At 45.3% G+C, this 15,775-nt stretch overlaps 1 protein-coding gene across 1 annotated transcript in view; it reads right to left on the bottom strand.

Annotated features, from left to right (window-relative positions):
• LOC308672225 (mitochondrial peptide methionine sulfoxide reductase-like) overlaps positions 1 to 15,775 on the bottom strand; it is a gene marked incomplete at both ends in the record, with an annotated part of 42,560 nt that overhangs the window by 3,729 nt on the left and 23,056 nt on the right. Inside the window, one exon of the mRNA XM_081334947.1 lies at positions 11,814 to 11,920. Coding sequence (XP_081191073.1) covers positions 11,814 to 11,920 — 107 coding nt within the window. The remainder of the gene's footprint in view (positions 1 to 11,813; positions 11,921 to 15,775) is intronic.

Here is a 15,775-nt window from a genome sequence, read left to right as displayed (position 1 = left end):
TAAGCAGTTCCACACTACTCCTTCCACCGTTTCTCTAATGTACCACCACTTTCGCAATCTGGACTTCAATTCCCAGAATTCCCCAGCCATTTTCAGGAGACAAATACACCAAAACTGTCATGTAAGATAGACTTTACATCTTTTCCTCTGGGCTCTAACGCTATTCTGTATTGATGTGTTCCCATCTTCACTTGAGAACTGTTGTGTGGGGGAAGAGCATATTACTTGGGCAAAGGCAAACCTTTTTTTCATCACATCCCATGAACGAAACGCTAGGAGACTCAGATGAACATTGGCAGCTAGTCCCCTGTTAGCTCTTCAAGGCAGTCTTGATGAGAAGGGCAACTGGGAGCAGTAGCTTTTTCTGGCAAGGTTACATAAACAGAATCTTGCAAGACTGAACGTATTTCTCCCCTCCTTTCCTTCTACTCTCCAGAAAGCGAAGGAGGATCCTTCTGAAATGTTTTCCCCACGCTCCCTCCTTCTGTGAGCTGAGATATCTTTTACACACCGGTTGGCAGCTCTCCTGTCTCCCAAGGTCATTTCCACATACCATGGAACTCCCCCATCTCTTAAATGCATGGCTTCTCCCTGGGGCTTCTCTGGACTGGGACAAAAAGCTAGGTACCATTTCTCTCCATCCATCAAAGGTCTAGAAAGGTGCAGCCACAAAAATGCTATCCAGTGTCTCTGCTACCCTATCAATACAAGCCAGATGGCCAGAAAGGCCCAACAGAGACTCCACTTCCTCAGGGTCTTGAGGAAGAACAGGGTAGAACAATGGCTAATGACCTTCTTTTACCGGTCTACTATAGAGAGCGTCCTCTCGCACGGTATTGTGGTTTGGTATGCTGGTCTGACAGCCGCGGATAGGAAAGCATTACAGAGGGTGGTGAGCACAGCACAAGACATTGTGGGCTGTTCCCTGACACCACTGGATGACCTCGCCAGGGCTCGCTGCCTTGGAAGAGTGAGGAAAATTCTCAGGGACGACTCACACCCTGGACGGTACCTCTTTACTCTCCAACCATCGGGTAGGAGATACAGGAGTATAGCCAGCCGCACCAACAGGCTGAAGAACAGCTTTTATCCATGGGCTGTTAGGCTTTTGAACGGGAAATAATTTTATAAGCTTTATGCATGATTGACTTGCGAGGCCGTTGTGTTGTGCAATTAGCTCACATGGTGTAACAAGATGGTGGGTTTGTTGTCACTGTGAGTTGTGGTGGTGGGGGCACAAAGGGAGGCTGAGCCAATCTCAATGTATACATGGTTGTACTTTGACGATAAAGGTTCATTCATTCATGAGTTTAGCAGAGACTGGTGGAGCTCTCCCACCTCCTTCTCCCTGTGTGCCATGGTTGGATCGTTGGATTGTCGTCTGCCTTTACCAGGTGGAAATGCTTTCCTCTCCTGAGGATTAGTGGGGAGGCAGAGGCAGAAAGAGGGGCCAAATAGTTCTTGTTTTACAGCCACCCATTTAGCAACCCTTCGAAGTTACAACAGCCCTTTAAAAAGGGATTTACTTAAAACCATCGCAGCATCCCCACGGTCATGTGATCAAAACTGGGTTGCTTGGCAACCGGCATGTATTTATGTCAGTTGCAGCATCCCAGGGTCACGTGACCACCATCTGCGACCTTCCCAGCTGGCTTCCAGCAAGGAAAGTCAATGAGGAATGCCGGATTCATTTTGCAGCCATATGATTCACTTAGTAACTGCAGTGGTTCGCTTAACGACTAGGGAGGGAAAAGGACAAAAAAATTGGGCGTGACTCATTTAATAACTGCCCTTTGCTTGGCAATGGAAATTCTGGTACCGACTGTGATTAGTTTGAGGACACACTGTAGATTGATTGGGGGAGAAGGTGGCCTTGGGAGACGGTTGAGCAGGGAGAGAGGGAATTAATGGCCCTGCCCACTTCAAAGGAATCATGGACAGCTCAGGAGGCTTTTTGGCTGAGGGAAGCTGGATTGTTTATGTCAGGGGAAGGAAGCCTGAGAAGGAAGCCTGTGGCTCTCCAGGGCTAAGTACAATGAGGCTTATCGCAGGCAGAGTTAATTCGCATGCAGTCTGGATGATGTGTGCAAGAGAGCCGATAAGACAACATGGTTAATTAACTGGAACCCAGCTGAGCCTGGCGTCAGCAGAGATGCTGCGGCAGGAAAAAGAGCAGTGGAAGTCAGCTTTGCATCCAGAGAGGGAGAGAAAGAAGAAAGAAAGAGGACTTGCTGGGGCTTCTAATGGAGAGTGAACGGCTGCGTTCACACAACATCCTTCTCCTGCTTCTTAAACTGAGAAATTTTGCAATGATCGAAGCGGCACTCCTTGGAATTTTCACTGGCTCTAATTCAGGAGGAACAGTCAATATCCAAGTCATGATCAGAAGAGTAAATGGGATTGGCTCTCATAAGCATTTTCTCCAAATAACTCAAGCAGGGGATCTGAAGCTTTGATAACTTCAGGTAAACCCAAGTATTTTTTAGATGTCTATGAGTTAGGCCCTCTTGTGTTTTAACCAAGGCTTCATTACTCAATTTTATGTCCTTTTCTTGCTTTTGAAGATACTGTGTAGGATTCCAATCCTGTTTTGTAGAAAATACTGTATTTCTGCTTATTTAAGTAAACACACACACATATACATCCACCACAATTTCAAAAACAGGCAGTTTAGTACTGGATATTGGACATGAATAGTATATATATGATACCCTGAAAAAAACAAATAAACAAGCAAGATTAAAATTAACCAATTTTGGCAGATTGTGCGAAGGCACTTTCTAGGTTCATATATGAGGAAATTTGTCTTCTTATGAGAATATCACCAGAATGTACACATTCTTTATACAGTGACACCTCGGTACTTAATATTAATTGGTTCTGGGAGGTGCTCAAAGTGCCAAAAATGATGAGTACCGAACAATTTTTCCCCATAAGGAATAATGTAGTGAGTCACAAGGCTACCAACATCGACAAGTCCTAGCTTTTGTGTTGAGTGCCAAACAAACAATGAATACCAGGACAAAATGTTTGGGTCAAAATGTGTTGCATACCAAATTCAATGAGTTTCAAAGAAGTTCAGTTGCCAAGGTACCACTGCGTTTATAAAGGGCTTCTGAGATTGCTTTCTAATACAGTTGGGTTAGAGCAGGAGTTTTCGAAGTTGGCCGTTTTATGACTTGTGGACTTCAACTCCCAGAATTCCTCAGCCAGGCATGCCTGGCTGAGGAATTCTGGGAGTTGAAGTCCACAAGTCATAAAAGGACCAAGTTTGAAGACCCCTGGGTTAGAGCTCTCAACTTTGTCTCTCAGCCCATTCAAGCTGAGAAAAAGGTAGGAGGGCTCAGCCAGTCTCTCCTAAACCCATCCTAAGGAAGCAAAGTGGCAGAAGATGTTGGAAATTGCATTTCCACCCATCTGGAGGTTTGCGGGGTGAGGAGAAGTGACCCAAGGAAAGTCTTTTCTTGTCCTACTTCCAGGCTACAGTGAGTGCCTACTCAGCACCGATGCTCAACACCCATATACATTCTCCTCAAACGTTCTCCAGTGGCAGGGAAGAATCGGTTGGGCTCACAAGGAAAGCAAATGTCTCCTCCACCTTGGACCCTTCATCCTGAAGCTCTAAGAAATCTTCTCTCCACTGTCCCTGCCCAGAAGATATAGTAGCCCTCCTAGCTGATCAGTGGAGCAGATCTACAATTCCAATTTGCAACTTTTGGAATGGGATGGATGGATGGATTCCATAGTAAGGTGTCCACCTCTAAATCCATCCCCCGATCTTTCTAGCTGCTCTTCAGACATCCAGCTGAATCTGCATAGGCCAGGAAGAATAAGAGACAGAATCGGAAGCCTATTTGCCTAACAGCCTCAGAATTGCAACTCAAAGGTGGCTTCAGACTTCAGATCCTGGGAATGCAAATTGGAAATAAGGGTGCCCCGCCTTAACACTTGAACACCAAATGCAATTGTTTGAAAACAATGCTTTGGTTTTAGTCTTCTCCCTTACCTGCAAAAATCCCAGCAAGTAAGAGAGGGAAACACCTCCTTGGAGAAAAACCTCATTGTTTCTGAACTACGGAAACAGGATCCCAGATGGATCTGGACAAACAGGAGGTCTGTCTCCCTTGGAGTGATCAATAAATGCTAAGATATTTCTTTCTGCCACATCCAGAGGATGGGATGAGCAAAGCTCTAGGGGGCCTCTGCATGGAGCAAGGAGCAGAGACCAAGTGCTTGGTATTTAAGCCATACCAAGGAGCAGAATATATAAATAACAGATTGCTCCTAGAGGCAGTATGCTGTCTTCCTGTCCTCTGGGATGTGGAGGGGAGTTATTGATTTTTTCCCCCTCCCTGGTGGGGAATATCTTAGCATGTTTAATGGCTACTAGAAGGAAACCTGTCAGAGAAGAATGATGTGATCTGTCTGTCAAAATCTCCCAAACAGCCAGAGTCTGATCTCAGTTACTATGTCCCAACATGAACACCCGTTCTCCTTCCCCTGATGGACAGCAATATTCTAGGTCACAGGTACGTTCTTGCCATGGTCACTAAAATGCAGCTCATCTACCGTGCAGATGTTTAATTTTATTGGCAGAAGCAACATGGAAACTCTGCATGAAGGAACAGCTAAGACTCTTGCAGGCTTATAACTTCTTATCAGTAGGGGCTGATAATCCAACTGGGATCTTGAGAACATTTTGTTAGTGCTCTCCTAAATGGCTACTGTGCTGAGGGGCTTGAATATTTGTTTGTTTGATTTATATGCCTGCCCATCTCACAATTCAAGGCAACTGTGAGTGGCTTACAAGATCAATATTCTCAAGACGGTTGCCATGTTGGCTAAGGTTCATTGCCAACACTGGTTTTTTCAAAAGATAAACTAGCACTCTAGATAAGGAGATGGACTACAGCATCCAACATCCACAGTCCTCAGCTGATTGGGCTACACAACCCATCATTCACTGCCATCAAGGAATTTGGCTCTGGAGTCAATCACAATGAAATGGGGGTGGGGCGAGAGTGTGTGTGTTAATTTGGCACTTGGTTAGACAATACAACCAATGTACAAACCAAATAATAATATAGCCTGAAGGAGTGCAAGCAGGAGCATTGCTGAACACCTGGCGAATCTCACATCTGACATTGCAAAATCAAAAAAATGATTTGTGCATTACCTGATTTTCCAAGCAGATACTAAACCTCGTTTATGTGATGCAGCTGAAGAAACAGAGTCCTACTCTGCATAACAAATACATGAAAGCATTCTCTCTCTTCCCCCAAAGACTAACTCTGTCCCCAAAAAGCATACTAGGAAAGAGTGGCACAGCAGTGGCACTAAGGTGGGAGGTGTTGCCATCAAAGGAGGAACATTCAGCAAAAGTTAGACTAGCTATAAACATTTTATTTAGCTTAGATCTGTGTCCAGAATGAAACTAAGTTTTGTCCTCCTAGAAATAACTCTGCCACATTTCTGCTTTAACAAGTCTTATTCCGGTTTTAATTCTGTCCTTAAAGTCAAACGCTATGAGAGACAAAACTGGTCTGTTCTCAGGTACAGTAAGCATTTTCAGAACCATGGACAGCTCAGGGAAGATAATCATGATTGAACTAATTCTAAGAGCTGTTGTTCCAGCACCTGTCTGAAGTGAAGGGACCAGGATAGAAAGCAGGAAACCATGAGTTGAAATCGCACCTTAAAGCAATGAAGGCTGACTGGGTAACTTTGGGCCAATCACAAGGAGACTTGTAAGTTCTAGAACCGCCTTAGGCATGAAAGCCACCTGGTGACTTTGGGCCAGTCTCTCTCTCTCTCTCTCTCTCTCTCTCTCTCTCTCTCTCTCTCTCTCCCTCCCTCCCTCCCTCCCTCCCTCCCTCCCTCCCTCTCTCTCTCTCTCTCTCTCTCTCTCTCTCCCAACCTTCCTCACCCTTCCCCAGATAGTACCAACCAAACAGCAATTTTCAGCTGCCTGTTTTTACTTAATTCTACTTAAAATCACAACAAGCAACCCAATCAAAGTGGTAACGCCTCTGTCAGTCGAAAGGTGCCCAACAGTCGGAGTTGTTCAGGATGAGAGGTGTTTCATCCCTGCTCCTTCAACACATCTCTGCCTGCCTTTTGCAGTTGCCAAGAAACAATAGAGGAAACACAAACCCTAGCTACAAAAAAAAGCTGCTCTGCTGGCCCTCCCCACCTCACCCTAACACCCCCTCCCCCACCCCCCACCCCCGCATCATAAAGACCCAGCAATGTTGGCATCTTTGGAATGACTCTACCCTCACCTCAGCTACCTTGGGGTCCCCCTCCAGCAAGGAGTAGACCTTACGAAACTGCCCCCACTTCCCTTAATCTCAACCTCATTAGCAGCTTGGAAACACACAACACACAGCTCCCTGCCCACAGACTGCCAGCTCCCAAGAAATACCCATCTCCCCCCCCACACACACACACATACATACACACTCACACACATTGATGTCCACCCAGCACGTGCCAATTTTAAGCGGGAGTTGCCCTTAATTGTCCTACTTGGGGGAGGGGGCAACTGCTGATGGCAATGAATCATTTCAAAATGGGCCCAGGCAGAGAGGAGATATTGCACCTGCCTCTCCCCTGACCTTTGCTCTCTGGCTGCCAATCACCATCATGGCAAGTTGCCAGGGAAACTGAGACATCTCCCCCCCTTTTTTCCCCCTCCTCCACCCAGAGTACATGAACGGCCTTGGAGGAGCAATTATCTATATTTGCCTCTCTGCCTTTGTTATGGGGCAAGGCGTTGGAGGCAGGTTCTATTCACTGGAGGAGGCCGAAACAAAAAAGAGCCTCTTCAGAGTCCCTGAGGGTGCTTGTGTGTGTGTGTGTGTGAGAGAGAGAGAGAGAGTGAGAAAGAAAGAGAGAGAGAGAGAGAGAGAGAGAGAGAGAGAGAGTGTGCATGAGAGAGAAAGAAAAACAGATCCCAACCAGCTCCATCATGAATCCGATGCTGGAAAGATTCAGCATGTTTCTGGAGACTGCTTATTTACGTTATACCTCAAAGGTCTCTCTAAACATGTTTCCAAAACAGATTGCACCCATAAAAGAACCATATTGTGTAAAAAGAACACAATGTCAAGCCACAAGATCTGGGGGGGGGGGAAGGAGAGCGACTGAAAGTCCCACGGTTTTTCAGGAAGCTGCTGAAAAGGGTTGAGCTGCCAAGGATGGCGACCAGCAGACAGCTTGATAGAGAAGATTTCGTATATAATTGTGGAAAAACAGCTGTATTGGATCTACCCAAACATCTGTCAGGCAAGCCTAACGTGGAAAATCATGGACCAATATAACTCCCAGATGGAAGGCTTTAGAAATTGTCACCCATATTTATTTGTTTTTACAGGACACAAGATGAATTTGGAACTGATAAACAATCATCTTCACTATACAGATAGTCCTCGATTTACAACAGTTCATTTAGTGACCATTCAAAGTTACAACAGCATTGAAAAAGGTGGCGTATGATTGTTTTTCACCTTTGTAGCATCTCCATGAACACGTGATCAAAATTCAGATGCTTGGCAACTGACTCGTACTTATGACTGTTGCTGTGTCACAAGGTCATGTGATCACCTTTTTGCAACCTTTTGACAAGCAAAGTCTACAGGGAACCCAGATTCACTTAATAACCCTAGTTCAGGGGTAGGCAACCTTGGCTCTTTTATGACTCAACTCCCAGAATCCCTGAGCCACCATGGCTCAGCTTGGAAACCTCTCCCTTTCTCCTCAGCATGGCTGGCTTAGGAATTCTGGGAGTTGAAGTCCACGAGTCATAAAAGAGCCAAGGTTCCCTATCCCTGCCCTAGTTACTAACTTATCAACTTCACTGATTCACTTAACAACTGTGGCAAGAAAGGTTTTAAATGGGGCAAAACTCAATTAACAGATGTCTTACTTAACAACACAAATGTTGGGCTTAATTGTGGTGGCAAGTTGAGGACTACCTGTAGTTCTTAAACTGAAAATAGAAAGGAAGCCATACGCAGCTTTACATTTGCTCTGATTCCAGCCAGTAATTCTTGAAAGGCGGCTACAGCAGAGGTCCCCAACCTTTTGGGCACCAGGGACCGGTTCCATGGAGAGAGGTTTTCCGTGGACTGGAGGGGGCATGGTTTTGTGTACTGCTTGCATCTCGCGGATGAGGCTTTGTTTGCTTGTGTGGACAAGTTTCTGGCATGTCGCAGCCTGGTGCCGGTCCACGGACCGGGGGTTGGGGACCCCTCGGCTACACTATTGGTAGACCCAAGTGAATGCCAAATGTGGCCTTCAAGCCCACTTCTGATCTAAGACAATATTCCGTTTTCTACATCAAATGTTCAGAGTCAATATTTCCTCTTAATGCTGCCATCAATAAGATGGAGATTTTAGAAAGACGTCACGGTTAGAAGCTTCCAAGAATTTGGCCTCAGTCCTCTTAGAGAATGAGTGTCCATCACTCTAAAATATACTGCCAGTGGATTTCCATAGGCCTGGCTTTTGGCATATTCCAGTATTCAGGGGCCACTACAGAAAAGTCTCTGTTCTTCATTGATTCGAAAGTTAACATTTGAAATAAAGCCTTTCATCAGGGCTTTGTTTGCCAATAAAAATATCTAACACATTACAACAACCAGGTACGTAAGAAAACAATCACCAGGAGACTCCTACTAAATCAGACCCCGAGTCCTGGGGGAAGAATCCGGTCCTAATGGAGTTCTTAAAAGTGAGAACAGTCATCTATTCTACCAGAAGGGAGATTGTCCCAGAGAACAGGGGCAACCCCAGAAAAGGCACCATTCCTAGGTCCTATAAGATGGCAAGATTTAAAAGAAGGAACCTGGAGCATGCCCTCCCTGTAGGAGCATGGTCCCTCACATAAATAGATCTTACAATCACAACTGGAACAGAATTTCCACTGTTAAGCAAGACAGTTGCAAAATGAGTCACGCCTGATTTTACCTTTTTTTTCTTTTTTTGCCATGGTTGTTAAGTGAATCGCTGCAGCTGTTAAGTGACTCACACATGGCCACTAAATGAATTCAGCTTCTCCCATTGACTTTCCTTGTCAGAAGCCAGCTAGAAAGGTCATAAGTGGCAACCACGTGACACCCGGATGCTGCAACCCTCATAAATATATAGCAATAGCAATAGCACTTAGACTTATGCACCGCTTTATAGCCCTCTCTAAATGGGCTGTTGCCCCCCAACAAACTGGGTCCTCATTTTACTGAACTGACCTCAGAAGGATGGGAAGCTGAGTCAACCTTGAGCCGGTTAAGGATCGAACTCTTGGGAGCCGGCAGAGTCAGCCTGCCATACTGCATTCTAACCACTGCACCACCATTGCCACCGATATATGTTGGTTGCCAAATGCCTGAATTTTGGTCATGTAACAGTGGGTATGCTGTGATAGTCATAAGTGCAAGGACCAGTCATAAGTGACTTTTTTCAGTGCTGTTGTAACTTGGAACAATCTCTAAATGAATGATTGTAAGATGAGAACTGCTTGCCTTTTGCTCGGCCTATGGAACCTGACACACACACACACTCACTCTCTCTCTCTCTCTCTCTCTCTCTCTCTCTCTCTCTATATATATATATATATATATATATATATATATATATATATATATATGTGTGTGTGTGTGTGTGTGTGTGTGTGTGTTAGGCTGAAGCAGGCAATACGATTTGTCCCGTGTTTGAGGCCTAGCAAGGTATTCTAAAATACTTAACAAACACTTAAAACACACACACACACACACACACACACATATACATATACATACACACACACACACACACACACACACACACACACACATATATATATATACGCTGAACCAGCATCTGCGTATTAGGAGAATTACAGTCCTAGACAGCTTGGCAGACAAGATTGGCCCTGAGTCCAGAGCACTCTAGGGCATTAGAGATTAAGAGCTATACTTAAAGCATAAGTAGCAGCTCCTGTAAAAACTAAACTTGTCTGAAAACATGGCTTGCAATGAACAATACCTTCCTGGCATAATTAGACTGCCACTCCAAAACTCTATTGGTTAATGAGCTCCTACAAAAAAGCTGAAGGCATTAAGATACGTTTAGCCTTAAAAAGAGATTATTAAGAGGCAACATGGTAGCAAAAATATCTGAAGAATTGTCTTCCTCTAACAAGACTCCAGAGCATTGAAATCAAGTCCCATGGGAAATGAAGAAGAAAGAGGTTTTGACTTGGCTCTTATAAAAACTTCTTAACATCCAAACAATTCAGCAGTGAACCAGTTTGGTGCCTTGGCTAAAAGCACCAGGCTAAAAACTGGGAGTCCGTGAGTTATAGCCCTCCCTTAGGCACCCAAGCCAGCTGGATGGCTTTGAACCAATCCCTCTCTCTCGGCCCTTAGGAAGACTATTTCCAAGAAATGTCACTAAGAAAATTGCACAGACTTGAGTAAATATTGACTTAAACACACACATACACAGAAGCAAACTGATTAAAAATAAATCTAAGTATTTCAGGGGGGAAACTAGTTATATTTATATTTAACTGGGCCATGAGCAGAATTGATATGTCATGCAAACCTATAACCTGCTTAGCTGTGGGCTCTAGGAGTTCAGTTTTAGCCTGGAATAGCTCTATGTTGTTTTAAATTAAACTACTCTTCCCTGGTCAACCATGTTGGACAAACATGGAAGAGAGAGTTAACCCTCCCTTCTTCCTGCTGGCAGAGAAATGTAGATTCAGAGCAATCCTACAAAAATGAGGCTTTTTTTTAAGGAATCCTGCTTCTACTATTTCTTTTTATCCCTACCCTTCTGGCCGCATGGGAGGACTGAACATTGGAGAAGTAAGAGGGGTGAAGGAAAGTTTGTGCTGCTGATGACCCTTGTAAATGTGTAGCCCTGACAGTTAAAATACTGTGGCAGCTAAGATCCTAACAAAGATTTTCCATTTGCTTGGGAGAGCTGTGATCGTGCATCACCAGTCCATGAAGTTATTTTCTGCAGAAGAGTTGCTAACCCGGTCAGCTGTGTGATGAGAAGATAGTCACCACAACTGTACAGTTGAGTTCTTCAACTCTAACAATCAATCTTACGAATGAACTTCAGGTTTAGGAATAACTTATATTAGATCTTCCTAATGGAACTACAACCCAGCTGTACAGCACACATTTTACATGGAGAAAGTCCCAGGTTTCAGTTTTGACATCTCCAACCAAGAGCATTAAAGTGGGGAGCCAGGGGGCGCGACAGCTCAGCAGTTAAAGATGCCGAGCTTATCAGCTAGACCAGGGATCTTCAAACTTGGCCCTTTTATGACTTGTTGACTTCAACTCCCAGAATTCCTCAGCCAGGCAAAGGGCCAATTTTGAAGACCCCTGAGCTAGACAGTTGGCAACTAGGGCTTGAGACCCGAAAGATGCGTGATCGGGGCGAGTTCCCGCTACTTGTTCAGCTCCTGCCCACCTAGCAGTTTGAAAGCATGCAAATGCAAGTAAATAGGTACCACTTTGGTGGGAAGGTAACAGCGTTTTGTGTGCCTTGGTGTATAGTCATGCTGGCCACATGACCACAGAAACGTCTTTGGGCAAGGCTGGCTCTCTTGGCTAAGAAACGGAGATGAGCGCCACCCCCTAGAATCAGATTCAACTGGACAGGGGAAACCGTTACATTTAGATGGGAATTCATAGATAGGAACCTACACCTTACAAAGATAATGCCAATAAGAATCAACCTTAATCATATAAACAGCATCACCCTAGTCCAAGGCCTCAATCTCCTGCCCCCATCTATCCACAATTCTCCTATACCTGTTCATACATTGCCTTAGATCTTAAAGCAGATTCCAATTGTTCTGTTCCAATAGTGTAGATGGCCGAGCGATACTGGGTGCCAATGTCTTCGTATTGTTTCATTCCTGGGGGGAAAAAACGAGGCCACAACAATGCATGTTATTAGACAAAAGATGACCAAATTGATTCATATTGCTGAATCTTCTTCTTCCCACTTCAACCTTAATAATAAACAGTCGCAGGAAAAAAGGTGTTATCCTTGACTATTCCCATTTTATCCATTTCATTAATGGAAACAGACCGAAAATGTGGTGCTAGATAGATCATTGGTCTGCTAGATCAAGCCCTGTTATGCCGCCACCGCAGGTTTCCAGCAGCAGGAGGCTCCGGGATGAAGGCCTATCGGGGGTGAAGGGGTTGCTCCGGCGGGCTGCCTCTGTGGCAGTGGGGCATGCTGGTGCCCTGCGCTGGGCTCTGCTGCGGGGGCCGCCCTTGGAAAGGTGGAAGTGCAGCTGTAGTCTGGGATGGTCAACCGCTCCAAGCCCTGTCTGGCCGGCTTTGTGCCCCCGTCCACAAGAGCAGCTGGTTGTGAGTTGCTGGTGTGCGCTTCCCCGAGTGTGCCTCAGCCCCAGATCTCCCCCCACCCGGGACTCCGGCCGGGTCTGCAGAAGGCGAGCGGGGTGAAGGGCGCTTTGGTGCGTCTTCCATCCCTCCCGTGTGAAGGGTGCCTTCCTGCCCCACGGTCCACAGCAGCATTGTTGGAGTGCGTGGATCGACTCTGAGCGAATACGAGGTGTTTCTATTGCTGGAATAAAGTTTATTAAATGAGCTAGCAACCTCCAAGTATCGTTGCTAGATCTTCCCCAACTTTCCTCCGGTGCTTCATAAAGAGTTAAGTGGGCATCAGGTTTCTTGGTAAAAATGGATTTGGAAGGAAGGAAGGAAGGAAGGAAGGAAGGAAGGAAGGAAGGAAGGAAGGAAGGAAGGAAGGAAGGAAGGAAGGAAGGAAGGAAGAATGGGAGGGAGCGAAGGAGGGAAGGAGGAAAGGACAAAGAGGAAGGGAAGGAAGAAAGGAAGGAAAAAAGGAAGGAAGGGACAATGGGAGAGAGGGAGGGAGAGAGAGAAAGAGGGAGAAAGAGAAGGAGAAAGAAATAGGGAGGGAGAGAAAAAAAGAAATAGAGAGGGAGAGGGAGAGAGAGGGAGAGGAAGAAATAGAGAGAGGGAGAGGAAGAGAGGGAGAGAGAGAAAGAGAGGGAGAGAGAGAAAGAAAGAGGGAGGGAGGGAAATAGAGGGAGAGAGAGAGGGAGAGAGAGGGAAAGAGAGAGAAAGAGAGGGAGAGAAAGAGAGGGAGAGAGAGAAAGAGAAAGAGAGAGGGGGAGGGAGAGAGAGAGGGAGAGGGAGAAATTAAATTAGTAACATGGTTGTTAAGTGAATCTGGTTTCCCCACTAACTTTGCTTGTCAGAAGGTTGCAAAAGGCAATCAAATGACCCTGGAACAATGTGACCATTATAAATATGAATCGGTTGCCAAGCATCCACATGTAAATCACATGACCCTGGGGATGCTACAACGGTCATAAGTGTGAAAAATGGTCATAAGTCACTTTTTTCAGTGCCATTGTAACTTTGAACAGTCACTAAGTGAATTGTTGTAAGTCGAGGACTACCTGTACTTTATCATTTTTTCCCTTTTGGGGGGGAGTGTCAAGTTTTTGACACCTTGCTGGGCGACTGGTGGTACTCAGACATTGCCTTATCCTAAAAGTGGTACAATGGGTGAAAAGGTTGAAAAGCCCTGTCCTGGTGGACCACCATTTGAGTATGTGCTGCAGCTGCCTAAAAAGCCAATGCAATCCTGGGCTGCATCAACAGAGGGATAACATCAAGATCATGAGAAGTGATAGCACCGCTTTATACCGCACTGGTAAGACCACACTTTAAGGAACACCACATTCAGTTCTGGTCACCACAATACAAAAAAGATGTTGAGATCCTGGAAAGTGTGCAGAGAAGAGCAACAAAGATGATAAAAGGTCTGGAGGCTAAATGGACAATGAACAGTTGTGGGAGCTAGGTATGTCTAGCTAGACGATTGAAGAGAGGGAACAAGGGGGGAAATGATAGCAGTCTTCCAGTACTTGTCAAGGGTTTTCACAGAGAAGAGGGGATTGACTTACTCTCCAAAGCACCAGAGGGCAGGACAAGAAATAAACTTGTTAAAAAAGATCCAACGTATCCAGCGTATCCAACGAAGTAAGGAGAAATTTTATGACAGCGAGAACAAGTAACCGGTGGAATCGCTTGCCTCCTGGGGCTATGGGCGCTGGAGGTTTTCAGACATAGACTAGACTTTGATTGGGATGGGGTAAGATTCCTGCCTTGAGCAAGGGGTTGGACTAGAAGACCTCTGAGGTCCCTTGCAGCTCTTGGATTCTATGTTCTATACAGGTCCTTTGAAATTAGGTCAACTGCTTCACATGAACTTGTGAGCTAAGGTTACACAACCCTGGACCTCAAAAAGCTACACAAGGTTGAATATGAATGAGAGACCATCAGAAATGGGAGAGCACCACGAAACCCCAGGACTGTAGGCTAGACAATCCCAATGTAAAAGAAAAAGCTCAGGAGAAGGCAGTGGTGACAAGGGCAAGAAAAATTGCATGTGACTTACATGTGGCCATGTAAGTCACCAGGTGTCAAGCTTGACTTCAAGGAAATGTTATCTCTTTCTTTTGTACCCGACAATGTCACTAAGGGAGGGCAGTCGGCAATGCTCCTCAGCCATAAGGCATCTTCTTTTGAAATCTAACACACAATGACTGTGGGGGGCAGAATTCTTCTCTCCCCACGTGCTCACTCCCTAATATGCCATCTACACTGGCAACTTTACTCATTAAAACACAAACACACCATTACGCACCCAGAGGAGGGCCCAGCCGGCAACACACAGAGAATTCTAATTTCCTCATTAAAATTACACTTCATTACAAAAATGCTCCGTCTTCCTAAGGCCTTCAACCCTCCCCCCGCTGTTGCTCAGTGTTGACGTGAGGTGGGTTACAAACAGCCCTCCACACCCCTCCACTTCCTCTGGTTATTAAAAAAAAAGGGGGGGGGAGAAAAACATTAGAAATCCCCAGCCCCCCCCTTTCTTTACAACTGAACCTCTCCTGTCTCAGCAGAGGGTCCACTAAGAGCTTCACCTTTTGTGGCCTTGGTGGGGAGGTAGGAGAAGCCATTTAAAGGAGTCATTTAAAGAGGTACAGTCGTCTGAAAAATGAGGTTGGCTTACAAAATCAAGAGGGGCCTGTGATTCCTTAAGAGAAAATCTCTGTCTCAGGATTCTGGAGCAAGTCAGGCTGGAGAAATTAGGTATTCTTTGGCTAGAGCCCTCAAATGACTCAGCAATCAAATGGAAAAAAAATGGCATGAAGAAGAATAACCCGACTCAATGAGCTGAGGGAGTCCCCAACTTACAACAGTTCATTTAGTGTTAGTACCACAATGACACTGAAAACAGTGACTTATGACCATTTTTCACACTTACGACTGGGGTGGCATCCTCACGGTCACGTGATCAAAATTTGGAAGCTTGGCAAGGGGCTCATATTTATGACCGTTGCAGTGTCCCAGGGTCACCTTTTGCGACCCTCAGACAAGCAAAGCCAACGGGGAAGCTAGATTCACTTAGCAACCATGCTACTAACTTAAACAACTGCAGTGATTCATTTAACAACTAGGGCAACAAAGGTTGTAAAGTCGGGCAAAACTGACTTAAAACTTTGGGCTGAATTGTGGTCATGATTACCTGTATTCAAAATACTCCAAGCAGCTTTCCATTCAGGTATTGCATCTCTGTAGAACTGTGTCTTTGTTGCGTTACAGATTTTCAGGCTAACCAGAGGCAAGCAATCTTTCATCTCTAAAGCTTCTCATTCTTAGCCCATGATCTAGCTCAATTTAGCATATTCTGCATGCAG

This window comes from Vipera berus (genome assembly GCF_964194415.1).
Source record: "Vipera berus genome assembly, chromosome: 9".
Lineage (NCBI taxonomy): Eukaryota > Metazoa > Chordata > Lepidosauria > Squamata > Viperidae > Vipera > Vipera berus.
This window is presented reverse-complemented; position numbering and strand designations above follow the sequence as displayed.